At 30.3% G+C, this 26,237-nt stretch overlaps 1 protein-coding gene across 1 annotated transcript; it reads right to left on the reverse strand.

The window, feature by feature from the left end:
* Positions 1 to 431: 431 nt before the first annotated feature.
* LOC121119814 (vascular endothelial growth factor receptor 1) lies at positions 432 to 9,440 on the reverse strand. The gene is made up of 5 exons (XM_040714619.2): positions 9,193 to 9,440; positions 6,837 to 6,910; positions 6,246 to 6,730; positions 5,653 to 6,029; positions 432 to 3,817 (listed from the first exon to the last, which is right to left on the reverse strand). The coding sequence occupies exons 3-5, from the start codon at positions 6,701 to 6,703 to the stop codon at positions 873 to 875; spliced, it is 3,780 nt and encodes a 1,259-aa protein (XP_040570553.1). The 5' UTR covers positions 6,704 to 6,730; positions 6,837 to 6,910; positions 9,193 to 9,440; the 3' UTR covers positions 432 to 872.
* Between the last annotated feature and the right edge of the window lie 16,797 nt (positions 9,441 to 26,237).

Below are 26,237 nucleotides of genomic sequence, written 5' to 3' on the forward strand. Positions count from 1 at the left end.
AATATGCATCACTTCTTGTTAGACCCTGAGTAGAATTAAGGGTCAAAATTGCAGTCTTTCCTGCATATATTATTTCCAGATACAGAATGAAATTGGTGTTCATAACTGCTCCCAGCTAATTCAATATATGTAATGACAGCTAAAATGCTCTCCTTCAAAACATTCCTTAAATTGTCATGGTGACCTTTTTTTTCCAACTATTATCCTTAATATTAATAAAATATCCCTTTCTCCCATACATAAATATGTAGTGTGAGCCTTACATTCATTTTAATCTTGTTTTACGAGTTCGTACAAAATATTTCATAATTGACAATATCATCACAATTTAAATTTACAAGATTTCATGTAAATCATTCAACTCTTAAGGATGAATATTGTATACTTTCATGTTATTAAATTAAATATATTTCTGAAAAACAAAACAAAGGTTCCCACTCACAGTTTTTAATTCAAATAAGTTCACGAATGCATAATATTTATAAAATGTAATAACAAAGAATATAAAATTTACATTTTAAAGATGAATTTGTATCTTATGTAATTTCAGCCATATTTTAGTTTTTGTTCTGCATTAATATTGTTATAAGTATAAGTTTCCATCAGTTCAAATAAACATGAATAAAATGAACTAAAAGAGTGAAAAAAGCAATAATTAACTATTCTTTAATTTTCTATTTATTTGGTTTTAGATACAGAAAAACCGTTTACATAAAAGTTTTAAAATGTGAAATTTTGACTTTTTATGAAATAACAGAGTCAATGAATTGGTATAATATTATCCTATTTACTTCAAAATTAGTAGGATAATAAATAAACAATGAAATTAAGTATTATCAAGGTTACATTGTAATATATACTTAAAAAAGGGACTAGGTAAAAGTTTTTGGAACCAAATAGCCATTGAGATCCTCTAATGGATGACTTGTTCCACAAGTTGGTGGAAAATGTGGTGAAGAATCTGGTAAATAGGTTGGATTATTAACGATAAACCCGTTTGTTTCTATATTTGTGAGAAGCTCGTCTAAGTTGGGATGTCTAATTTCTTCTGTTGTAGCCAATTCTTCCATGTCTCTTTTGTTGCTTACCATGAACTCAAAAGTATCCCTCATAGCTATCCAGGAGGGTCTTTCACTTGGATTTTCAGACCAGCATATACGCATTATGCGATAATAAATAGAATCTGGGCAGTACATGGGTTGCTCCATTCTCTTTCCTGACTCGAGAAATGGGAGTAAATTTCCATACTCCATATTTGGATAGGGTAGTCTTCCTAGAGTGAACATTTCCCACAGAACTACACCGAAAGACCAGATATCAGATCTTCTTGTGAAGGTACCATACTTTAAGCTTTCAATGGAGAGCCATTTGACAGGGACTGGAGAACTTTTTTTATTGGATGAAGAATAAGTTTTATACATATTTCTTGACAAGCCAAAATCACATATTTTGATGACATTATTTTTGGCAATTAGGATATTTCGACAAGCCAAGTCTCGATGAACAACTTGTTTTTGAGATAAATATTCCATACCGTTCGTAATTTGCATTGCCCAATCTAAAAGATCTTCCGTCTTCAAAGCATTCCCAATAGATACCATGGATCTTCCGGAGCTCTTATTGCTAATACTTACATTGCATGTAATTAATGGATCTATAGCATTGTCAGAGTTATTATTGTTAGGTAAAATGTATTCATTGTTCTTGCTTTCGCTTAATAAATCGGGACAATATCTGCCAGTGTAAGTATTTATTTGATTGATGAAATTTTGATGACTATTTGACAAATATTTTGATAAATTTCCATATTCACAGAATTCTACTATAATGAAAACTTCTTTTCGATCAATACCTGAAGTTACAGCACCAAGGAGATTAACAATATTGAGATGTTTACCCAGATAAGTCATTATTTTGAGCTCTCCCACCAATATTTGAAAGTAGGAATCATCACTATTAGGCTTTACAGATTTAACAGCCACAGTTGTAATAGACTCACCAGGAATAAGTCCAATAGCTTGGGCTAGTTTAACATATCCAAACTCCCCAGATCCTAAAAGCTTGCCAATTTTCAATCTGTCCCTAGGGAACTCAAATTCATCTTTATTGTATGGAAGAAGATGAGCTTGCTCTTGAATATCCATATCCGGATTCATACTTTCCGGATGGCCTTTTATTAATTCGTGCACTTGTTGCGCACTAAGCTTTTTGTTCTTATCGGCATATCGCTTTAGACAAATGGCAAGAAATATGATAAAAATAAATAATGCTAATATAACAATAACTACAACGACTAAGATCATGGGTAGAGCACTGTTTATCCATCTTGTTTCTGCAACAAAAATCTCCTTAAATGCTCTAAACTCCCCTGCTCGATTAAATATATGACATGAGTATTTTCCTGACTGTTTAGGTGTAGCATACTTGAAAAATAAAATAAAGTTGCTTGATCCAAAATCAACCGTTTCATCACTTTCAACATCAAAAGGAGTGCCATCTTTCATCCATTTTACTTCAGGAATAGGTCTACCTTGGGCATCACAGTTTAATACAAACACGCCAGAAGCTTCTAAGCTTATCTTAGTGCCATTCATGGTGTTATGGGGAGATTTAGTTGGAGATATTGAGGGTACTATTTTAATGACAGCTTTTCGTATAGAAAGATCTTCACTATTTTTCCTAAAAGCACGACACTCGTAATTTCCAGAGTATGCTGGGGAATCAGCATCAAAGAATATAGTTGAATTAATACTGAGTGTCTCTTGAGTCACAATGCTAGAATATATTTGTGTCCAAGGCTCACTAACTTTTTGTTGCATCCACCAACTTACGTTTTGAAATTCCTTAGTAGATGCTAGACATGTTAAAAAATAATTTACTTCGTCCCCACGGATTAATTCATCCTCAACTTTTACTTCTTTGATATTATGAGGAGTGTTATTCGATAAAATGGTATGTCCATGGATGCTATCGGCTCTTAAGAAGTCCATCATTTTACTCCGACATATGGGTTCTTGATTTTGATGGGGTAAGTTTGAAGGAAGGGAGCAGATGGAGCATCCATAATATCCGTCATCCTCTGCAATGACATTATGTAATTCTGCTTTAAACTTGTATTGATAGCGATGATGATTTTCTTCATAAATATAGTCATCAATCTGAATAAGTTCTCCATTTAATGGTTTAAACACCCATTTAAAGGTTTGAAAGTCCAATGGAAATCCAAGTACATCACATGTTATATTATACATACTGTTTGTTATAAAGTAAGAAGTATTTTGATGATTTGTACTTTTGATTTTTAATTCAGGAAGTTTTTCATAGAGAAAGGTTAAACGAACACTTTTCTCCAATGAGGGCAAAACAGAATCCTTTACTCTAATGATGAAGAGATAAGCACCCGTATCACTAAGTGAAGGATTATTGATGACAAGCTTCTTTCTTTTGTTGTCATCACTGGATTCAAATACATATTTGTCCTTATCAGAGTTAAAAAAAAATTCATCTCCATTTGGGGTAATAAGAGAATATTCGGGATTAGGATAGGCCTCGATGTCAAATATCCAACGGATTTCCTTCTCGTAGAATTTTTTATCATTGATTATTATTTTTGAGTCTCCACGAAATATAGGGTCTGAAATGTATCGATATTGATCTTGTTCGTAAATCTTTAAATTAAATCGAGTCTGAGGGCTTGAAACGAGTACACTTCCCTCAGCTGCGGTAAGCTGACATGTATACATTCCAGAATCGGTGATATCCACATTTAAAATGGTTAATGTTCGATAAATCACTGTATGATCCACTAATCCAGGCTCTGGAATATAAAAACAATAGCTATATTGATCTTTGTGTTATATCGGTTATATATTAGACGATATCAGAAATACCGTCACAATTGATTTTTAGATCTAAATAAGCATTTCTCACTATTGGATTAATTTAAGCTAAGTTAGATAAACGTCTATTTCCCTGAACGAAAAATTGCACTGGAGACAATTGCCAGAAATCTGAATACCTAAGCCCAAAACTTGTTTGGTGCTATGGCAGAGCCTCCAAGCAGGTTACAAACAACTGCCGTCAATTCATAAATTAGGCCCCTCTGAATACTTCAAAATGAACACCAAGCCTATGGGTTCAAAAGTACATTAACTACGCAACAATCAAAAAGAGACAATTATTCATGTAGTAAGTGTTGTTAAATAGGATGGTCCCAATAAAAGCGGGACGTCTGGGCAACCTAATATAAGCTATATAAAAAGTAAAATATGTACAATTTACGGGGGGATTTATTTTGCAGTATTCAGAAGAGACTTAAATGCTTTATGAAGTCTTGGCAGTGGTTTGTAACCTGCTTGGTAACCCTGCTGTAGTCTTAATCCAAACATGGGCCGGGGGGCTTATTTCAGAGTCTTTGGAAGGGATATGCTTTATGAAGTAGCGGTGGAGGTTTTAAACCTGCTTGATATCTTTGCCGTAGCTTTAATCAGCCCATTGGCCTGGAGTCCATTTTGAATTATTTGGATGGAGCTTAAATGTTTTCTGAAGTGATTGCGGGTGTTCAAACCTACATGCTTTTCTTTGCCGTGGTCATAAACGACCCATGGACTCGGAGTTTAAAGATTTTGGTAATGTTAGACATGAAGACAACATTCAAACTTTTTTGAACCATTCATATTTTCTATACTTGATGCCAGATTGTTAAATCTCAAAATTGAGATGAAACTTTATCACAAACTACATTATCGTTTTTCAAAGATGAATTAAACAACTACTTTTACAAAAAATGAACATATAAGTTATAAATAAAATTAATCATCAAACTGTACTTGACTAGCATTTTATGGGCATTTGTGATGCATAAATACTTGATATATAAAGTAATTTTTTTTTAAATTCAAAATCTATAAAAGTTTTTTAATTAAAAGAAATCATTATTTCTTTATAGCAGAACTGAATAAAGCACATACTTTTACATAAAATTGAGTTGTCAGTATAGGTTTTATGTTGTTGTGAGGGTTGTTGAGAGAAAAATGCAAATTATTATTATCTTAAAACTTCATTTATATAGTTATTTCATTTTGAAATAGGGCTCTGGATTAATATTTTACTCCAAAACGCGATTAAAAAAACAGGCTTTAAAGGACAAAACAACTGCGGTTCAAAAAAATTAAATGCCATTTTTCTTTTTTTAAGGCTTTTATAAAAATAATAAATGTGGTTTTTAGCCAGTGGGCGAAAATTTTGTTGCATAGTATAATCTGTCAACAAATCAAAGATATATGAATATATTTTTAATTATCTCTTAAAAACCTTCAAAATGCCATTAAACATATATTGACAACTTAATTTTATGTAAAAGTATGTGCTTTATTCTGTTTTTCTATAACTTAATAATGATTTATTTTGAATAAAAACTTTTATCAATTTTGATTTCAATATTCGGTCGACAAAATTAGGTAATATGAATTGTTCAAGAACCCTGCAATGTATTTTCCATGTCTCACAATGTCATAAACTGTAACACTATTGCACTCTGTTAATATCAAAGTATCATAAATATTAATAATTACATTAGTTGAAAATGCTGTCCTCCTTATAAAATTGAATTATGACTGCCATTCTGAAACATCAATTGTATACACTACTAACCCTTGAAATTTTTTGTTGTTTGTTTTCCTACAATGAATTTTTGATTGTCTCCGTCCCCATGAGGTAGCAACCATTGAAGGTTTAAACTGGAGTAATAATCTTGAAACAAAACTCTACAGTCGAGAGTTACATTTTCTCCTTCGATGGGCCTCGGAGTTCGGAGTTGAATTGCTGGTGGAGGTAAAACTTCTGGGAGCTCTTTAAAAAATAGGATTATGAGTAGATCTTTGATAGTTCCTTCCCTAGAAGCTTGGCATTTGATTTGTCCGTTGTGATAGTTTAAACTACCGTTTGCTATAATTAGTCCTTCTTCAATGTGATAGGTTAAAAGTCGGGATAAAAGATTGTCCGTTATATCCACTCCATTTTTGAAAAACCTGAGGCAAAGAAAAAAATTAGTTTAAGGTGTTATTTCCAGTAATTGTCAAATATATCATTGATTTTTTGGACGTTTTATTTAAAGATAAAGATAAAATTCTAGTATACGGGTATGTTTTGTAATTTCTTATTAAACTTTCACTTGAGCATAAATTATAACGAAAATATGGTTAATCATTGCATCAGCCATAAGTATTGAAAAACAATATACAGACCTAAATTGAACATCGGGATGCGTTGGACGACAAGGAAGAACGACTCTTTGATAACGATATACATTGACATAGTGCAAACTGCCCTCATAATCAATTAGATTTTCCTTATCATCAACCCATAAATAGACAGTTGTTGACTTTCCCCCTGCTAAACAAGTATAAGGTCCTGTATCCAAGTATTCAACACTCCGAAGGGTCAAAACAGAATGGTATAAATCATTTAATTCGTCATAATCATGCTCAATAGTAATTCTACTCTCAAGTGTGGAGCTAACTTTCTCTGTAATCCATTGAATCGAACCAATTTCACTTTTTGTTGATCTATATTTACAGGATATAGTCCAAGTTGATCCCGGAGAACTAATGTATGTTGAACTTTCTGGATAAATATTTGGCACATTAATTTCGTGCTCAGCATGAACGTGAAGTGACAAACATAGCAAAAATATTATATTCATTACCAAGGAAGATTTATTAATGGTAACCTATCAAAAGGATTCGTATAAATAGTTTTTCTCAATCGGTAAATTTATAAAAAAAATAACATTTAAAGAATATTTATGTAAAGTTGTAAAAATTAATGCAACTTACGCAGATAAACAATTTCTTTATTGTTTAAAGCCCATTTTTTTAATTGTTAGTCCTGAGCATTATTTTGATTAAACCTAGGTGTTAAAAATAAAAAAATATTTACTATGTATAAAAAAATGTTATCAAGCCAACTTTTCGTAAATTTTCAGATTAATTGAAAAATTAAAAGAAAAGTAATATACTTAAATACTTTTTTTTAATACTTTAAAGTACATTTTATAATTAAATTTTCATATATGGATACATTTATAGGTATGGAACTTCAAATGAATATTTCTTTTTATAGTATCTAAACCCTTATCAAATTCAAAAAAAAATTATAGAAAGGTTACGTTACCCTTTAATTGAAGATATTTATGGAATCAGTCTTTAAAGAAAAAATATCATTTTATATTGACACTTTTATTTCTTTCCTATAACTAAAAACTAAAGAAGTTGTAAGCATTCATAGGAAAGTTTTCACTTTTTAGATGTTTTCACCCATTTTTTTAGTGTAAATTAAGGTAAATATATCATTTTGAAATGACTGAACACTAGAAAACGAATATGTAATGAATTTTTAAATTTATTTTGCCTATTTCAAGGGGAAAAGGATGATCTAACTAGATGCAATTTAAAATAAATGTAAATATTTAAAAACTAAATCAAGCAGAAAAAATGCAAGATCAAATTCGAATTTAATATTAAAAAAATCCCTAAACAAGTGTTTATATAAATGAAAAAAATATTAGCCAGTAAGGCTGTAAAAACAGTGTGTATAAATTTTAAAAAATTCCTAAGGATATAGGGTTTTTATGCATTGATTTTTATGTCCTGAGTCAATAAAATGTTAGAAGAATGAAATTGTTTTAGAAGTGATTTATGTAATTTGTAAATAATTAAGTATTTCTGCAATAAACAAAGGAGTAACTTAAGAAAATAAAACTTTATTCCTATGGCAACTAATTAACTGTTATAAGCATTGATGATGCCTTGAGGTCCATTTGCCACTTTTTAAATCATGATATTCAATGCTATTTTGAAATGTTCCTTAGGAACCAGTATGGTTTTTTGGAGTTTTAATGTCAGCATTAAAACTAGCCTAACAAACACTTTCATACTCAATTGAATTCCTTAGTTTGAAATGATCACTCTATCAGTTATGTACAAAGCATTTTACATTTAATGACATAATGCATTGTCTTGTATACATAAAAATCGGATTTTTATCATTCAAGATCCTAGATTATTGCAACATAGAAATAGTAAAAATTGTTCCGCATATGTTTTCTTTGTTTTGTCTTCTTAACTGGGTATTTAATGTTTTTATCCAGTTCTAAAATTTACCTTGCATCACTAATCTTATGTGTAGACTAACGCCCAGGAAGAGAGTAACACGCTCTGTTCAATTTTTATGAACTTATTGACTATGGATTCTTATTTCAAAGAAACTCTATAAATTGATATCAAATGTTTGAGTAAACATATATATCTCTAGAGCCCTCCTGTATATAATATCAGATCTCCATTACTGGTTTTTTATGATGTCTATCTACAAATTTTGACGGAACTCTCTCTCATACACAACGCCATAATTATTCATAACTTGTAAGGCTTCCAACAGTAACTTTTATCACTAAAAATGATTTTTCTCCCTGAGTAAGGAATAAAAAACATTGAAACCAGTTTGGTTAATTGATTTGTTCTTGATGAAATATTAAAATTAGCGTCTGTTAATTCTAATGGATTTCATTTGATTTTTTCAAGATGACTTTTTATAACTACAATATTCAAAACAGTTTGTGTTGCCTTTTAAGTCATCAGAACTGGGTATATTGCATGAAATAAACGTTGGATAAAACACCTTGAGCATCAAAGACGTCCACTGGAGTTAGGCAGGAGGGGCTGCAGTCCATCCCCCCCCCCAAAAAAAAAAGTAAAATAAATTTTTGCCTTTTACAAAATTGTTTATCTTTAAAATAATTTACCAATTGACCTTGACAATCATGTGGATTAACTTGAAAGTGTGCCCATTTTTAATAGAGTTATTAATTGTTCCCTCTGGGATTTTCAATCTTTTGCAAAAATTATATGTTCCAGGCAGTCATAAAAATTTAGTATTTTGTTTTTCATTCATTTTTGGAAAAAAATACATTTGAAAAAAAAATCTCGAAGACAGTTATTTTATGCAATACGAGTCTTTAAAATTTTAAAAATCATCCCTGTAAAAATAGATGGCATATTTAATTATTATAGCAAAACCCAGAGTAATTGAATATAGAATTAAATTTTTAATTCACTCTTTCCCATATTTATGAAAACTATTAAAATTTAAATTCACTTATTCTTACTGAACCGGATATTTCATTAATCTTACCCATACATATTCCTGATTTTCATATATATATTTTTTAGCATATTAAATAACTTATTGTTTTTTAACACATATATCAATATATTTTACGTAATATTGATCACATATCACTTCACGTTGTACATTTTTAATTTCATTGTTGTTGATATAGAAAACACTTTACATGTGATGGAGAGGCCAATAGGTAGAATCAAGTCCTTTACAGTGAGGCATGAATCATTGTTATCAGCTTGTTGATAAGATTCTACTGTATTTTATAGAATAACATACAGACTGTTTGTCTATATAAACAGTATAATAGGGTAGCTATTTTTTTACATCTTAATGTCCCTGTATTATTTTTAAATTATGATTACGCATAATGTATAAATTATTAATAATTAATAGATATTAGCAAAAAAAACTTCCCGCATAAAATTATTTCAATTTTATATTATTAGCTTAAATACATAATTTTTAGATATACAAATGATATAATATTTTAATATAAACTAAGATCTGAGACCTTTCAAGAATCCAAATTAGTCCTAATATAGTCATCCAATAAAAACTAATCTTAGCATTATGCAATCTTTTTTAAGACAGGATCCGTAAAGTTATTTTACAAATTGAATCCCTTGCAATATAAGCTATAATGTTTGGATTTTTGCTCAACTCTCTACGATGTAGACCTTTAAGAGATTTGTGATCCACTTTTGGTTCGCGACCCACTTAGTGCGAAACATTTCTATAACACACTCCTGAGCATAGCAACAATATAATTTACATATCTATATACAATTTAGATATATACATTAAGGGGCGTCTATAGGGAATATACTTGAGGGGCTGTAGCCCACCCAAATTAAGGAATTTTTGCTTTTTACTAGAAAATTTGATAATTTAAATTTTTATACAAAAAATATCATTTTAACTGAGCAGCTGTGGACTTTTGAAACTTTTTTCACAAAAAATAATTTTTTGCGAATAGCGTTGGATTTTTGAAAAAAAATTCCAAAAAATTAAATTTTCTAATTTTTTGTACAAAAAATTTGATTTTTCTTAAGTAGCTGTAGAATTTTAAAAAAAAGTTGAAATTTTGTTTCAAAAAATGGACTTTTTCTATTTCTTTTATTTTTTGCACATTACATGCCTAAGAGCTAAGGGCGAAATAGAGTTAGGGCTCTATTGATTTTAGAATAACTAGACACAACAATATGACGCAGATGTTATAGTTTTATGAATACCGTTAAATTAACTTATGCGTAGTTGTTTATTTGATTTTTATCAAAATAAGATTATAAGTGTTAATCTTAGACAGTAGTTCATTTGTAGCCACGACAGAAAATAAATTTAGAAAAAAAAGTAAAAAAATCATATAACTAATATTATACAAAAAGATATGTACTTATGTATGTAAATAAAAGTAATGTACATGTAATACTGATTAATTTCTTGACAATACATTATTAATTAATGTATGAAAGAGTTTCAATTGTACTTACTATCGTTAGTACACTTTAAGAGAACATAAAGCTCATATAGTTACATAATACATCTATCTCTAAATAAGTATGTTATTGTAAAGGGGGAAAACTGAAAAAGTAGAATCCTCTTCCAGGCTGTCTAGCCTCAGTTCTAAAACTCTGAAATTTTTAGTAACTGGTGCCATTCGAAAGAACTGACAAAAAGCTACAATTTGATGTTTGTTTTGTTTTTATACAATCAAAAATGTCCGACCAACAATCAAAACAGCAGAGGGTGTGTTATATCCTCCGCACACAAGTAAATCTCCGACAAGAAGATCTTCACAGTGGACGCTGTTCTGAACAGGAGAAATTATAACTTCTTGGCTGAATCAAGAAATCAGGCCGAGGACCAAACATTCAGTTTAGGTTATATTTCTTGGTGTACTGGCGTCCAACTACAGTAAAATGCCTCCCTTCAAGGCCAACGAGAAAGTCAACTACTGAGGAGTTGTGTGTTTATTTATTTATATCAAGTTGCGTCACATTTTATGCAAAGTCATTTCGTATATATTATCTTGTATATAATATAATAAAGAAGTAACTCAATAGGTGAAAAAGTGAAGAATTATTCCTTTAGTGTGAGAACCTAATCACTGCAATTAATTACATATCATGGCGCAGGCGGTAATTACTAATAATTATAGCTAAGAATCTTTAAAAACTTTTATTTAAAAAAATATTAAGTGGATTTTAAGTTATAAAAATTGATAAGTGAAAATGCTTGGAAGAGGTGACGACTTGAAGAAGCAATCACCTAGTAACAAGGCTCAAGTAACCAGAGCTGTTAATAGCATAAACAGTTTGTGTAAGTCCCTATTAGCACGGAAAACATCTGGAGGTAAATTATTCCTAGATGAAGCAAGGATTCGTCTTTAAAAAAATCTATGAATCATTGGAGGATCATTATATGGAATTGATGGACATGATCCAAATCAAATAGATGAATACAATACCCAATTGGAGGAATATAATACAAAATATCAAGAGACACTAGAGAAGCTTTTAGATACTATGTCTTTGAATGAGCAACCAGCTGAACCAACTTTAAATAAACCACCCGAACATTCTAGTAGCATTATCCATATTGACAACTCTTCACTACCTTTTAATTGAACAAAGGATTATAATCCTCATGAATTAGCTGAATGGGTCAAAAGTTTCAAAAGTGTACTATACTCAAAATTCAATTGATAAATTTCCACTGGATGTTCAAGAGAATTGATGCTAGTCTGAGAGCGAGAATAAGTCTTATAATATACAAGGCGCTACTCCGGTTTTTTCTGAGGTTGAAGATGGATGTGTAAAAGCTTTAGAGGATGAATTTCCTCATCTGTGCCCTCCATTCCAAAGAAGATTAGATTTTTTTCAATATTCCCAAGGATCTGGACAATCATGGGCCGATTTTGTTGCATACTTGGAACAAAAAGAAGAACATCTGAGATTAATGTTGATAATCTCCATGTTTTCGTTACGTTAATTGAACTACAGACAATACATTAAGAAAAAAATTGCAAAATTTCGAAAATCCCACCAGAGAAGAAGTCAAGCGCACAGGTCGTGTATACCAGGCAGCTACATCATGTCAAATGGCAATGAATCCTATATCTCATACATCAAATAAGATGAAAAGTAACTTCTTCAAAAAGGATAAAAATGTAAGAAAGGTATGTAAGCGGTGTGGAAGTACTAGTCATATCAAAGGTTGCCCTCGTATAGAATCAGCTATATGTTTCAAATGAGGAAAACCAGGAAATTTGTCTTCCTTTTTTCTTACTAAGGCAAATCCAAATTCAAAATTCAACACAAAATCCAATAGTCGATATATCTCAAGAATGAACAGTCCAGAACGTTATCCATCATCCAAAATTTATATTAATCAGATCAAAGGATCGATGTCTTTGAAGAGGATGGAATTGCAATCTAGTCTCAAAGGATGCTTGAAATATTTCAAGATTATGGCATTCCCGGACACAGGGCCGAGCAAGAGTATAATTTCCTATGATTATATAAGAGAAAATGGGTTTCCTGACACTAACACAATTCAACGGTTGTTCAATGCAAGTAATTATCCTATGAACTGTTAGGGAATTACTCAACTTGAAGTTGCACATTCAAGTCGGAAAAGTATTATGGTTGATGTTATAATTGCATCGTCTATGAAAAGAGAGCTTCTCAGAGTTATAGATGATTTGAAAAGATTATCAGTCATCATGGAAGGGTTTCCAAATGTTTTAGTGAACAAAGTTCAATGCTTAAATAAAGGGATGGATAAAATCATGGAAGAATTTAAAGATATATTCAGTGACTCTCTGTTACTAAACCAATGTATGGACCACCTATGAAAATTGAGTTGGATCACTCTCAACATATAAAAGCGCACAAAACTTTGACGACACGTCCAATAAACATACATCAACAAGATAAAGCAAAGGCACTTATCGATAAATTAATTAAAGATGATATTATTGAATGAGTTTCTAACCCGACTGAATGGATAAGTCCTGCATGTTTCGTCAACAAAGAAGGAGGCAAGGGAGTCCGATTAGTAGTTGATTGCAAACGTCTTAACAAATATGTCAAACGTCCAATACATCCATTTCCAACAAGTGAAGATATAATGCGGAGTATCAAGCATGATTAAATTTTTTTGCTAAAATAGATTGTGTTCATGGTTATTTCCAAATCCCATTAGAGGAGGAAAGCTTATTCAATCCTTATTCAACCACCTGATGAAGAAACTCTATTTCAAAGAACACGTCAAACTTTAATAGAATGTAGAAAGAAAAATGTAAAGATTTCTATAAAAAAATTTGTTTATTTTTTGCTGGTTATTCCGTTTCTGGTGAAGGTGTAAAACCAAATGAATGCAAGCTCGAGGGTATACGTATGTTGAGGAGGAGTGACCCGAATAGAAAGAAAACTGTTAAATTTAATATTGATTTCTAAATTAGGTCTATATATGTTTTTTTGAAAAAGATTTCATGTCATTTAAGACCTTATGAATATTCTTTTAAAATCTTACGAGGGCATGAGAAGTTGCAATTTTATTTATGTATATTAAGTTGCGTTACATTTTATGCCAAGTCATTTCGTATATATTATCCTGTATATAATATAACTCAATAGGTGAAAACGTGAAGAATTATTCCTAAGTGCAAGAACCTAATCACTGCAATTAATTACATATCAACTACAAGGTTCTCAAGTTCCATCTCTTCCCATGGTTGAAGATTATGTTCACCTAGGACAACTATGAGTTTACCCACGACGTCACCCGGCACACACGTCCCATAAGGTGCAGTATTTTATTAGGGAGAAAATGGGTGTCTTCTGGCCAGCAGACTCCGGGACTTTGTCCTCAACCGACGTGAACCTCCTGGACTTTACTGTTTGGTGTGTCTTGGAGGCCAAGGCAAGCAAGATTTCTCACCCAAATGTCGATGCCCTGAAGGTCGTGGTCACGGAGGAGTGGAAAAACTTGTTCTCAGACTTAATCAAGGCCAGCTGTATTTCTGTTTATCCCCGTACTTAATTTAGAATAGAGCGGCCATATTGAATAAAAAGTGTAGAAAACTGTTGAATTACCAACTTTTACTTCACAAGTTTGCCATAAAAATGGTACAAAATAAAAATATATATAATTTTCTAATTTTGAGTCCTCACCCTGTATAGATGATAACTTTTATAAAACATTATGATTCATTTTCGCAGAAATAATATCTTTTTCCCATTGATTAAGTTATTTGTATATCTTTATGGAAGTCCCAATATTTCAAACATTTAAAAAGAATAGCAAATTATAAAAGGAGTATTTTTATATATTGAGTTTACTCAATTCATCGGTCAATAAATACAGAAAACCAAGAGAAGTCGACCCTAATTTGTTCCGAAAGGAGTGTCGAAAAGCGATGAGGTTGAGCTCCGAATAAATTTTAAAGATACTTGAAGAAGAAATTAAATTAAATTTTTTTCTAAAAATTAACACCTGTTCACTAAAAATAAGATTAATTAAACAAAATTTCAAATATTTCAAAAGCTATTCACAAAAAGTTAAATTTTTGAAAAGATTTAATTTAATAAATATTTTGAAAAGATTTAATTTAATAAATATTTTGAAAAGATTTAATTTAATAAATATTTTGAAAAAAATTAAAATATTAAATTTTTTAGTAAAAAGCAAAAGTTCCCATTTTTGGGGAGTTATAGCCGGTCCAGCCAACCCTCTGTAGATATCCCAGTTCTATGTAATTAACATAGTTTCATACTACAATTTGAATGATTTAGTCAACTACATATTTTTTGACACCATCTACTTCATCTTCTATGTAATATAATCCGCTGAACAACAGCACCAATGTGTGGCATGGGACTGAAACACGAATTGTATTTTGTCAACAAAAGTAACGTGATTCGGCTCGGGTTCCAAATTTGTGTTCTAGATAAGGAGCTCAGTGACAAAGTTTTATCGTCACTGTACGTCAAACACCGAATATGTTTAGAACTGTGGGTTGAATGGTTCTGGAGTTCTACTCTATAGGAAAAAAACAAAATTTGAACGGTTATTTCCGAGTCTCAATATTTTGATTATCTAAAAGATTTTGCAAAATATTTGATAACCGTTTCATTTTGTGGTTGTTGATCTGCATATTATTACATAAATATGTGAATGACTAATTAAATGAAAGGAAGATCGAGGTTATTACTACATAATTAATGTCCATGAATTATTATGTTTTCGTTCGGTATTTTTATAAACAAAGGAAATGAGCTTTGATAAAAGCAATTGGCCTAGATAGGTAGAATAATATAAAAACATTACCCTTTTTATAGTCTTTTCACAAATCATTTTTTCCTTTTCTTTTGGGATTGACTCCTTACACCTTATTGAATATGCAATTGAATCGACATTAATGACTCTAAGTGTACATAATGATTCAGAGTTTATAAATAAAGGGTGTTTCATAGGCCATTAAAGTTGGAGTGGGCCTTGCACTTTCTGGAAATACGCTTAAAATAAGAGAATGCGTTTCTTAAAGAGAGATCATTTTAAAACTAGTAAGGAATATTGTTTTCTAAAATAAAACTTCATTAACTAAAATATGGACAAAAATGATTAAAAAAAAGGCTGCTGAAAAAGAATATTTGATAAAAAGGCCTACATTTTATTGAATAAAGAGTGAAAATATTCTTCATAAATCAAATTAAATAAAAAAAAAGAGCCCCACTCACAATAAAATTATTATTACTATTCTTATCATTAGAAAGTCATATTAGGATTTAGGCCACAGGCTAAGCAAAAGCAAGGGCCAGCCATGCATAAATAGTATTCGTTCACTTTTAAGAAAAACATTCCTATTTTAAAATGAAACTTTATTTAGTTATATTTTACTGTCCTTAGTTTGCAGGAGAAGATAATAGAGATTTGATTGTTTGGAACAGCACTAAGGAATTTTGCCTTAAACTATTTTACCCAAGGGTATTTCACTTTAATATATAAATAAATAAGAATGATACACCGTTTTTGTTATTTTTGGTTAAAATTGATGTTTCCTTATAATTTTTTAATCAATTCAACGCATTCTATTGTTTTCTTCTGTCGTAAAAATGATATAATCATGTCCCAAAGTTTCAATGCATACACCAACAAAAAAATTCAATGTAATGAATTTGAACCTGTGTCAAAATGTCTAATAAAGTTTGTATAATATGAAAAATGAAACAAATAAATACGGCAACGATTCGAATAGAAGAATTCTAATCACTTTTCAATTAATAATTATCATTAGACATTCTGGATTATTCGATCATGCTATAAAATATTGATAGATTGACGAACAAGGCTAATATGAGGCAAGAGCATAACTCTATCATTGTTCCAATAGAAAACAAATATTTAATGATTTTAATGAAAATAAATATTGTATAATTTTATAAAAATTCAAAGGAAACGACCATTTCAACCAAAAATAAACAAAAACGACGTATAAGCTTGAGAGGAGAAAATGACTTTAAAGTGCAGGGAATAATAGCAAAGACTCTAATGCTAATCTATGTTTGCAGATCAAAAAGGACTCCTTTTCCTGCAGGTCTGAAGACAACGATTGTGATACATATGAACTCATTTGACTTTTAATAACTACAAATATCAACAACTCTGTTTGTAACATTGTATTGCTTTCTGTTTATTATGCAATTTGTGACGTCAGTGTAAACATATTGAATGTACCTATTTATAGTCGTTCTAATTAATTCTGCATAATGAATAAGTTATTGGTAGAAGCATTATAAAAGAATTTAACTCATTCATTTGATTATATTTTGTGCAAGTTGCACAAAATGATGGCATCATTTAATAGATGGTAATTAAAATTACTGATAATGAAATTGTTTTTCTCTAAAATTATTGTTTTAAAAGGTTGCTTACAAAACTGTTAGGTTTATATCGATGTGTGGTAAAACAGTGGTGTACAATTTTATTTAATGAGACAAAATTGATGTGTTACCGAATGGTCCATTAAATTCTGAAAACTTTGAATTTTAAACTTCAACAAGATTTAAATTAAAAATTTTAATAGAATTTCAACAAAATTAAGGCTATGAATAGATTTATATCTGAGCCCTCGTAATAATTAATTTGCCACCCTTAGAAGCAATGGTAGCTTTCAGGCTTTCCGCCCTTTTATTTAACTGAGTATATCCTGTTCATTATTAGTAAGATGGAATCATACGGCGTTGTAAAGGAGTAAGAGTATACAACAAACGCTTTTTGGTACAGTATTGCGCTTGGTCGGTTCAGTTGTGAATTATCATTTGTATTTAGGTATCAAAGGAAGAAATTCTTTATAATTGAAAATATAATGGACTAAAACAAAATCAATTCATTTCTGAAGCGGAGTATGACTGATGATGAAAAATGGATCACTTACGTCAATTTCAAGCTACAGAGATTATAGTCAAAAGCCTCTGAAGCGACTCAGACCATGGCTAAGACAGGATTGACTGCCAGGAATTTGATGTTGTATGTATGTTGTTTGGTGGGATTGGAAGGGAATAATCTACTATGAGCTATTCCCCTATGACCAAACAACTTTGCTCTCTACTGTGATCAATTCGACTTTTTTAAGCTAGCGATCGAAAAAAAAGGCCAGTATTGCTGAATGTTTCATCAAGACAATGACTGGGTACACACATCTTTGATGACCCTCCAAAAGCTCCGGGAGCTCGTATGGTAAGCTCTTATGCATCCCCCCTACAGTCCGAATCTTGCACCCAGTGACTACTACTTATTTCTGTCTATGGCCAACGCAAAAGAATACAAATTTGGTATCAATAGAGGCTTGTGAAAATTGGTTGTCCGAGTTTTTACCAATAGGGACAAGGGCTTCTACGATAATAGCATTATCAAATTGAATTCTTGTTCAAAACAAGTTATCGAACAGAACGGGGTATACTTGGATTAAATCAGATGATAGTAACACCCCAACCTATTGTTCAATGATAAAATTTGTGAAAATATTTTTAATCTATTGGGTTAATTAACCAAAAATTGATGTCTCCGAGTTTTTAAATGACGTAATTAATCAAATTTATGGATTAAGTTTCATTTTCTAATTACGTCAAAATTGTAATTTTTGATATTTGTTATCAATTAAATATTGAGTAATAATTAATCAATCATTTATAACTTGATGTGTGTAAAAGAAAACAGTATACTATGAATCTCGACTCATCCTTATTGGGTGCATCGACTAAATATGATGAATTACTTAATTACTTTCTATTTTTAGAAGGTCTTGTTCTCTTGTTGACGTTATCGACAAATAAAGAATGACGTATTTGAAAGGACGTAGCAATTTACTAAATATTGAATGGGGAACGTCTACTTAGATATCATATTTTCATATCACCATGTAAAATAGCTGAAACACAGTTAAATCATGTGATAATTCTCCCAAGAAAAAAAAAAAAATTTCTTCTACCTTTAAAGTCAATTAATATTTCGAATAAAATCTATGAAGCAAAAAAAAAAAAAATAAGGTAAGAGTAAATATAATTATTTTGTTGAAGATCCTGATTAATTGATAGTAGAATAATAGTATAATTTGAAATAAAGATACACATATATTCAAAAATATCACCCATTTTCAATTACTGGAATTCTGGACAGCATTTTATTTTAAACGCTAACTAAAAATCGATTATCGAAAGTACTTTTAAAACATTATCTAACGTTTATCAAGCCACTGTTGAGTTTATTATCATTATATATCGAAAATATTTTTGGGGGTCAAAATGTCTTTTGGTCGCTGTGGTTTCTACGCTAAAGGTTTGTAATTAAGTGATGTTTCATTAATTTTTAGCAAACAAACATAATTTATCGGAAATATTTTTCTTATAGATTACTTTAAATTATATACTTAATTTTAAATATTTCTAGTGTCTACTCCATAGAATAACAAATGCATATGACGTTTAAAAAAAAAACACTTTCATGGTATGCTTTACAAATTAATTGTTTCCTGTAAGGGCTAATTAAATATGTATTTATTTTGGTACCTGATATATAATATTCAAGCCAATATTTCATAGACATATTTAAATCTATAATAGGATTTATATTCAAATTTGTGAGAATAGACAATATGACCAAACGCCTAGTACTTTTGCATTAAACTATTTCGCCACAAGGATCTTTCGCCATAATATATAAGTAAATGTTGTTGTTTATTTTTCGTTAAAATTAAATGTTCCTTCAAGTTTTTTAATCAAAACTTGTAAAATTATGACTATAAAACGCATTCAATAGGTGTTTTTTGTCGGAAAAAGGATTAAATTAATCCCCAAAATTTCAATGCATACACCAACAAAATCCTATTATGCCAGGAAGTCGAACTAAAAATTAAAACGATAACGATAACAAAAGTCCATAATAAGATACAAGTACATAATTTCATCATTATTCAAACAGGAAATTACCATTAAATACGTTTTAGGTAATGGAATTGCTAGGGACGTCCGCAGGGGGAGGGCTGGAAGGGCTGTAGGCCCCCACCAAATTAAGGAATTTTTATTCATTACTAGAAAATATAATATTGGAAATTAAATTAAATTTTTCAAACTTTTTTCTAAAAATTTTAATGTCTGTGAATAGCTATGAATTTTTGATATGTTCCCCGAAAAAATTAATATTTGAAATTTTTTTCCAAAAAATTGTTTATTTACAATTGAATTTTGGAAATTTTTTTTCCAAAAAATTCATTTTTTGTCAACAACTCTAGTTTTTTTAAATTTTTTTCTCAAAAATTAAATTTTTGAGAATAAACCTGGATTTTTGAATTATTTATGGAAATAATTTAATAATTGATTTTTTATATTTTAAATTTAATTTAAGAGTGTTTCTTTCTAAAAATTTAATTTTTTGAGAATATTTATGGTTTTCATATTTTTTTTCCACAAAATTTAATATTTGTAATTAAATTTTTTGCCAAAAAATATCATTTATTGTAAACAGCTCTGGATTTTGAATTTCTTTTGAAAAATATTATTATCTCTGAATAGCTATTGATTTCTAAAAAAATATTCAAAAAAATTAATTTTTGAAATTTTATTAGAAAAATGTAGTTTTTCAATTTTTTTTTTCCAAAAAATTGTAGTTATTAATTTTTTTTTTCAGAAATTTTCCAAAAACTAAGTAAGCTCTACCCTAAAAAAAATATATATGTACATAATCCTGTAGACGCTTCTGATTGCATATTTTGATTTAAATATTCAAAGGGAAACACAATTTTAATGAAAATTAGACAATAACTACGTATAAACGTTATTCATTTATATACTAAGGTGTAATATCCTTGAGGCGAAATGGTTTAAATCAAAATGTCCAGAGGTAAAATAGCTTAAGGCAAAATTACTGAGCATTATAGGTTAGAACTTTTTATTATTATTTAACAAACTTATACTGGCCCGGATACGAATTTTAAATCAATTTTTTCTACTTTAAGTTGAATTTGAGGTGCTTCCAAACAGTAAATAAGAATCATTTATTGATAGAAATAGACGATAGGTCGTAAAAAATACAAAGGTAGGCAACGCTCATTGCTTATTTTTGTGTTGACGGGCATAAATACGTGTAAAACTTTGTTTTTTAACTTCAAAGATCGGCAATGCCACAATACGAGGGACGTCTCAAGAAAGGAAAGTATTATATAGATAGTAGAACCTCAAAACTAGACAATAATTCGTTCATGAAGAAGTACTGGGAAGCGATGTTGTTAGAGTTTCAAATTTATTTTCTACAGAAGAAATAACTGAAAACGAATTTACCCTTCTCTACCATAAATTTTTTATCGCAACGTTGTCTTTTATTAACAACAATTTATGGGAAATATAGTCAGAGCTAAATAATAATCTTAGTCTAAAGGAATCAATAGAACCACAAAATAAAAACAAGTATACAGCAAAAAAACTCCGAGCAGAGCCGTAGGATGTTACTTTTAGTATTACATATGTAGTTATTTTTTCAGTGTTGAATCAAACTCAAGTGCTGAGAATCAATTAATATTTATTTTCAAATTCGAAATAATGCTAACGATAACGACGAATATTTGAAGGATACTCAACAACTCCATTAAGTTTGACTATTCTTCTTTTTGTGGTGTTTATGGTCCTCTTTTTAATATTTGTTCCTACATTTTTTTTATAAGATGCTATGTTATTCATCATTAAATCGAAAAATGTATCCCTGCTTTGTTGAACAAATGAGAAAAAGAATGGCTGGATTTCCAACTAGTGTATAATATTTCGAGGGACAGGACATAATCACATCCTTTAAACATTTACTGAAAAGTTTTTGAGGGGACATACTTTATAACAAATATTTCAATAGATGATTTTGTTTCATTAATTTCTTGTTTAATTTTGAAACATTGCAAGCAAAGAAGGTGAATTTAACATGAAGGCTACATGAGACTGGGTCTAAGAACAATATAAATAAATTTCAATAATTAAAAAAATTCATCTCTTCACTCATTAAATATGCATTCCTGGTTAATTTTTATAAAAATTATAACATGTACAATTAAACTTGCATGGTATGCGATTATCCATAAATTATAAACTCATGCTTATACACAACTCATAAGCAATGTTTGATAGTCATTTTGCGCCAAACTCCAAATATTTTGCGTACTGTTGAACTCCAGGACTTACTGTATTTATATTGGACGTATTTTGATCTAAATATCCTTATATGTACATCTTATGCTAATATTTAATAATATTATGATAAGCAGCCTTATCTGTTTAAAAAAAAAAATCAATATATATGTATATTTTTACAGCATTTAATTTAAAGTTAATATAAAGATATCAGCTCATTTTAGCAATCTAATCCTTTGCAAAATATGTGATTACAAATAATCGATATTTAGAGCCGTAAGTTCTAAGCACAGCCTGTATTTATAAAAAGAAACAAAAAAAATGGCATGATTAACCCAAAAATTTGAAAAATATTTGGGAAGAGAGGAGCTTCAATTTAATTACGTTTTATTAGACTATCTACAAGTAACTATGCGTGCAAAACAATAATCACTAATCCTGTAACGTACCTAGCAAAGACATTGACAGGAATGACTCACTCTGTTTTCAATCACCTATTTTACTCAAATTCCAAGAAGGACTACACCTCATAATCAATAATGTATGATATATGTCCCACCAGTATGTAAAAATAAAAACTGAAAAATAACGTGGTCACCCCGAGAAATTTGAGGAATGTATGGGAGAAGAGCATCTTAGCTGTCATGACGTGTTATTAAATCAGCACAAGCAGCCATTAGAAAAAGGAAATAAACGCAAATCCCACTCCGTATATAGTCTGGAATTACTCTGATGTATTTCGATCCTCAATTCCATTCACAGTCCCAGAAGGACTTGTACGTATAACAACTCCCTTACTATTCCTTAAAATTATTATTTGTCTTTTATGAGCACTCAAACTAGTTATTTCTTTATACTTAGATAATTAGTTTTCAAGAATTAAATAATAATGACAACAGCTTCCAAAATAAAAAATTAAGTTAATATCATCAACTCGAAAAATCCGCTCCCGGTATTCAGGATATGTTATATACCTCTCAACTTATCACTCCATAAGAAATCTTTAGTTTTATTTTTCGTCATTTATGATCACATGAACGGGTTTTTCCGTTAATGTCCTATCCTCTAAAATGAAATGAAAATGAAAACAACAGCTTTGGGAAGCAAAATACACTTCTCTTATTGCCAACAACAACAAAAATTGCACTTAAAAAATGCTTAACATTTGCAACTATATCCATATTACATTATCTTTGAACCCTTTTGATAGTCTGATACTCGTATATACATTAAAGTAGACACTTTTGGAGATAGCCGCCTACTAAGTAAAGAGGATAATTTTATTGTAGGTATATTTTATAAAGTATAAAAAAAAACAATTACGAAATTGTTTGTATTTTAATGTCAGTAATATAATACACTATCGCTTATAATAAATTTGCATAAGTTGTAACAAAACTGTACTAAAAAGAAATTACATCTATACATAAAGTTCAAAAGGTGATAATGGTTTAAGATGTTGCATGTTAGTACAAAGTGTCTTAACATTAATAAAAAGTTTCCATTTTTTTTTTAATTAAACAGTTAACCAAATTTATGTTTTCAAAAATATTATGAAACTATATACTTAACTCTATTACCCACACTGACGCGCTAATTACAAATCTGTAAATGTTTTTTGGTATCTAATCTGTTTTTCGAGAATTTGCCTTTTGAATTTTATTTTGAACCATTATTATATGAACATAGGTTTGAACATTTTTAGTGATTTACGTGCATTAAAATATGTTTTATATTTATTTGGGGACCGCCCCACTCCAAAAATACAATTGAAATCTAAAAATATATGCATTTCTTATGGGTTTGATTGAAAAAGAATAGCACTACAGTTTACCACTTGTTTTTTAAGTCAAATGAATACCTTTTAATCTTTAATAACTGGTCTTTTTGTTTAAAATTAGAATTATTACCCAAGGCTGTAGAAATAAATTTTTAGATGGAACTATTGCCCTATGATCTCTCCCCCCACGTCACTACATCTATAACCTATATAACTAATCAATAGCATTTTGAGCATATTAAAAAAAGAAACTTAAAATCAACATGGTTACCCTAACAATTTGAAGAAATTTGAAGAAATCTTCCAATAAATGAGCTACAAGGGAGAGGGGGAGATGCAAATCAATAAAGACATCAGCAAAAAATACTCCGATGTCGATCCTTAATTCTATTGTGAGCCAAACAAGGACTTTTACAACAAATTTTCAATATTAGTTTTATCGTACATGAATGAAATTCTTCTCTCCAGGTACCAACCTACGCCTTGATGGTCATTCCATTTTAACCCAGTGATCCTTGTCACCTCTACAAACTTAACTAAACGTATTCTCGTGTTCGGCATCCAATTGCTAACATGTTCTTATATAGTTATTTTTCCTCAGCGTTTTAACAGTATCTCGTAGATTTCTATAAATTATCCTCCAAAAGTTTGGAATATTTATCTAATTATATGCTAACGTTGAGGATTGAAATGTTTTTAGGGCTTACTATATTCAGAATGCCTAGAGATCAGGTATATCAGAGATACTTTTTTCCAAAAAAAATGAATGAAAAAAGCAGGCCCAGTATTGTGACGTAATAAATATAAATCTTCCAAATTCAAGAGAAAGGACTACATCTACCTTGCACCGTCAGACAATAAACGCAAGGATGAAGATAATTTAAAGTTAAGTTCTTTACATCATGTTTGCCTGGCGCAGTAGAAAAAAAAGATAATTTTTTAAACCTTGTTTTGTCAATCAGAAAATGGAATTTGTATAGATATTATTTTTTTTTTTTTGTAAGTTCTGTAATTTCATTTTAAAGTGATTGCAAAAAGCAAGTTTTTCAGTAAAGTTTTTTTTTGTGTACATAAAGGTATGAAAAGATCTGACAATTAGAAAGTACTTATCATTATTATGTATCTGAAATAACTACTTTTAAAATATAACGAAATAGATATTAAGTTATTTGGATCTTGATATCGAATATCCGGTTCCAGGATTGCTTAGATAAATCAGGACAAAATGCAATTGATAATAACACGGGTATCTTGCACTGAGTTCACATCAGAGTTTCTCAATTAAGAGGTTGTAGTCTAGTGTATAACATTCTACCGGTTTTTTATTAAAATAAATACTTAGAGTCATGGAACAAACCAAAAGATCCACTGTCATCGAACTCGCTCATGCAGGTCATGGATTAGAAACTATCATCAAGCTCACGGGAAACACCAGGAGCACTGTCTATGATATCAGCTTCAAAAATGAGGAAAAAGTGGAAAGATCCCCACACAGTGCCAGAAGTGATCGTAAAGTCACTGGGCCTGAAGAGAACCGAGGCCACTGATCCATCCTTGAATCTGACAACACTGGCCGGGAGCAAGGGTGGGGCTCGCAGCACCATCAAAAATGCAAGTACGGGAGCTTGGTATGGCCCTCTATAAGTTGTTTGTGACTGAGAAACAGAAGGAGGTCAGGTTGGCCCACTGCAAGACTCTGCTTCTAGGCTCTGGACGTCCAATGCAGGTCACACCATCTTTTTGTCAGGCGAGAAAAGATTCACTATTGAACACAAAAGGACCTATCAAAATGACAGATGGCTCTCCACTTCCAAGAACAATGCCCGCTATGTGTACAACTCAAAGAACTCCAGCTCCATCATGGTCTTGGGCGTCACCACAACACAGGAAAGTTCATTCCATTATTCTTCTATTAGAAGGGGGAAAGGTCAATTCTACTGTGTATGTGGAGTGCTGGAGGTCGACTCTACTTCAGAGGATGCAGACAAACATCCCTTTGTATGCACAAAATGTCATATATTAACTCAAAAATATATAATAAAAAACAACTATATGGGGTAGAAAACCTATCGTGATGGGGTTCAAATTACCAATTTTAAATATATTTTGTAGCCAAGACAGAAAAAAAAGATGAAACCATAGAAAATTAAAAATGTCGTGACACAATGTTCTCCTGATGAATATGAATGTCGGACTGAGGAAACTTCAAACCTAAAACCTTTTTTAAACAAACTCAAATGTAGTTATTAGAAGTGTTTAATTTAAATATAATGGATATTATGAAATATCGATATAACGTTAACAATTCAAAATTAAAGCATCTTATTTTTGTGTTCCAATAGAGTAAATTACAATACAATTTGTCATTGAAAAAGTGAGGATTCTTGAAGCCTTAGAACTATCCCCACTCTACTATTACTATATATGGTTATATATAGATATTTTGTTATTGTCTATTATTTAACTCATTGATTGACAGAATGGGGAGTAATTAATATGGTGTTCTTACTTGTTAAAAGGATAGAACAATCAAATATCTTTAGATACATACTTTTACGAACAATGATTTCATATACAAACACTATATTTGTATGGTATAAATT

Source organism: Lepeophtheirus salmonis, chromosome 6 (genome assembly GCF_016086655.4).
Source record: "Lepeophtheirus salmonis chromosome 6, UVic_Lsal_1.4, whole genome shotgun sequence".
NCBI classification, from domain to species: domain Eukaryota; kingdom Metazoa; phylum Arthropoda; class Copepoda; order Siphonostomatoida; family Caligidae; genus Lepeophtheirus; species Lepeophtheirus salmonis.

Coding starts and splice junctions, on each gene's coding strand:
- LOC121119814 (XM_040714619.2), bottom strand. CDS start 6,703: ATGAATATAATATTTTTGCTATGTTTGTCACTTCACGTTCATGCTGAG. Junction 6,030..6,245: donor CATCCCGATGTTCAATTTAG/GTCTGTATATTG, acceptor TCTTTGCCTCAG/GTTTTTCAAAAATGGAGTGG. Junction 3,818..5,652: donor AACAACAAAAAATTTCAAGG/GTTAGTAGTGTA, acceptor TTTATATTCCAG/AGCCTGGATTAGTGGATCAT.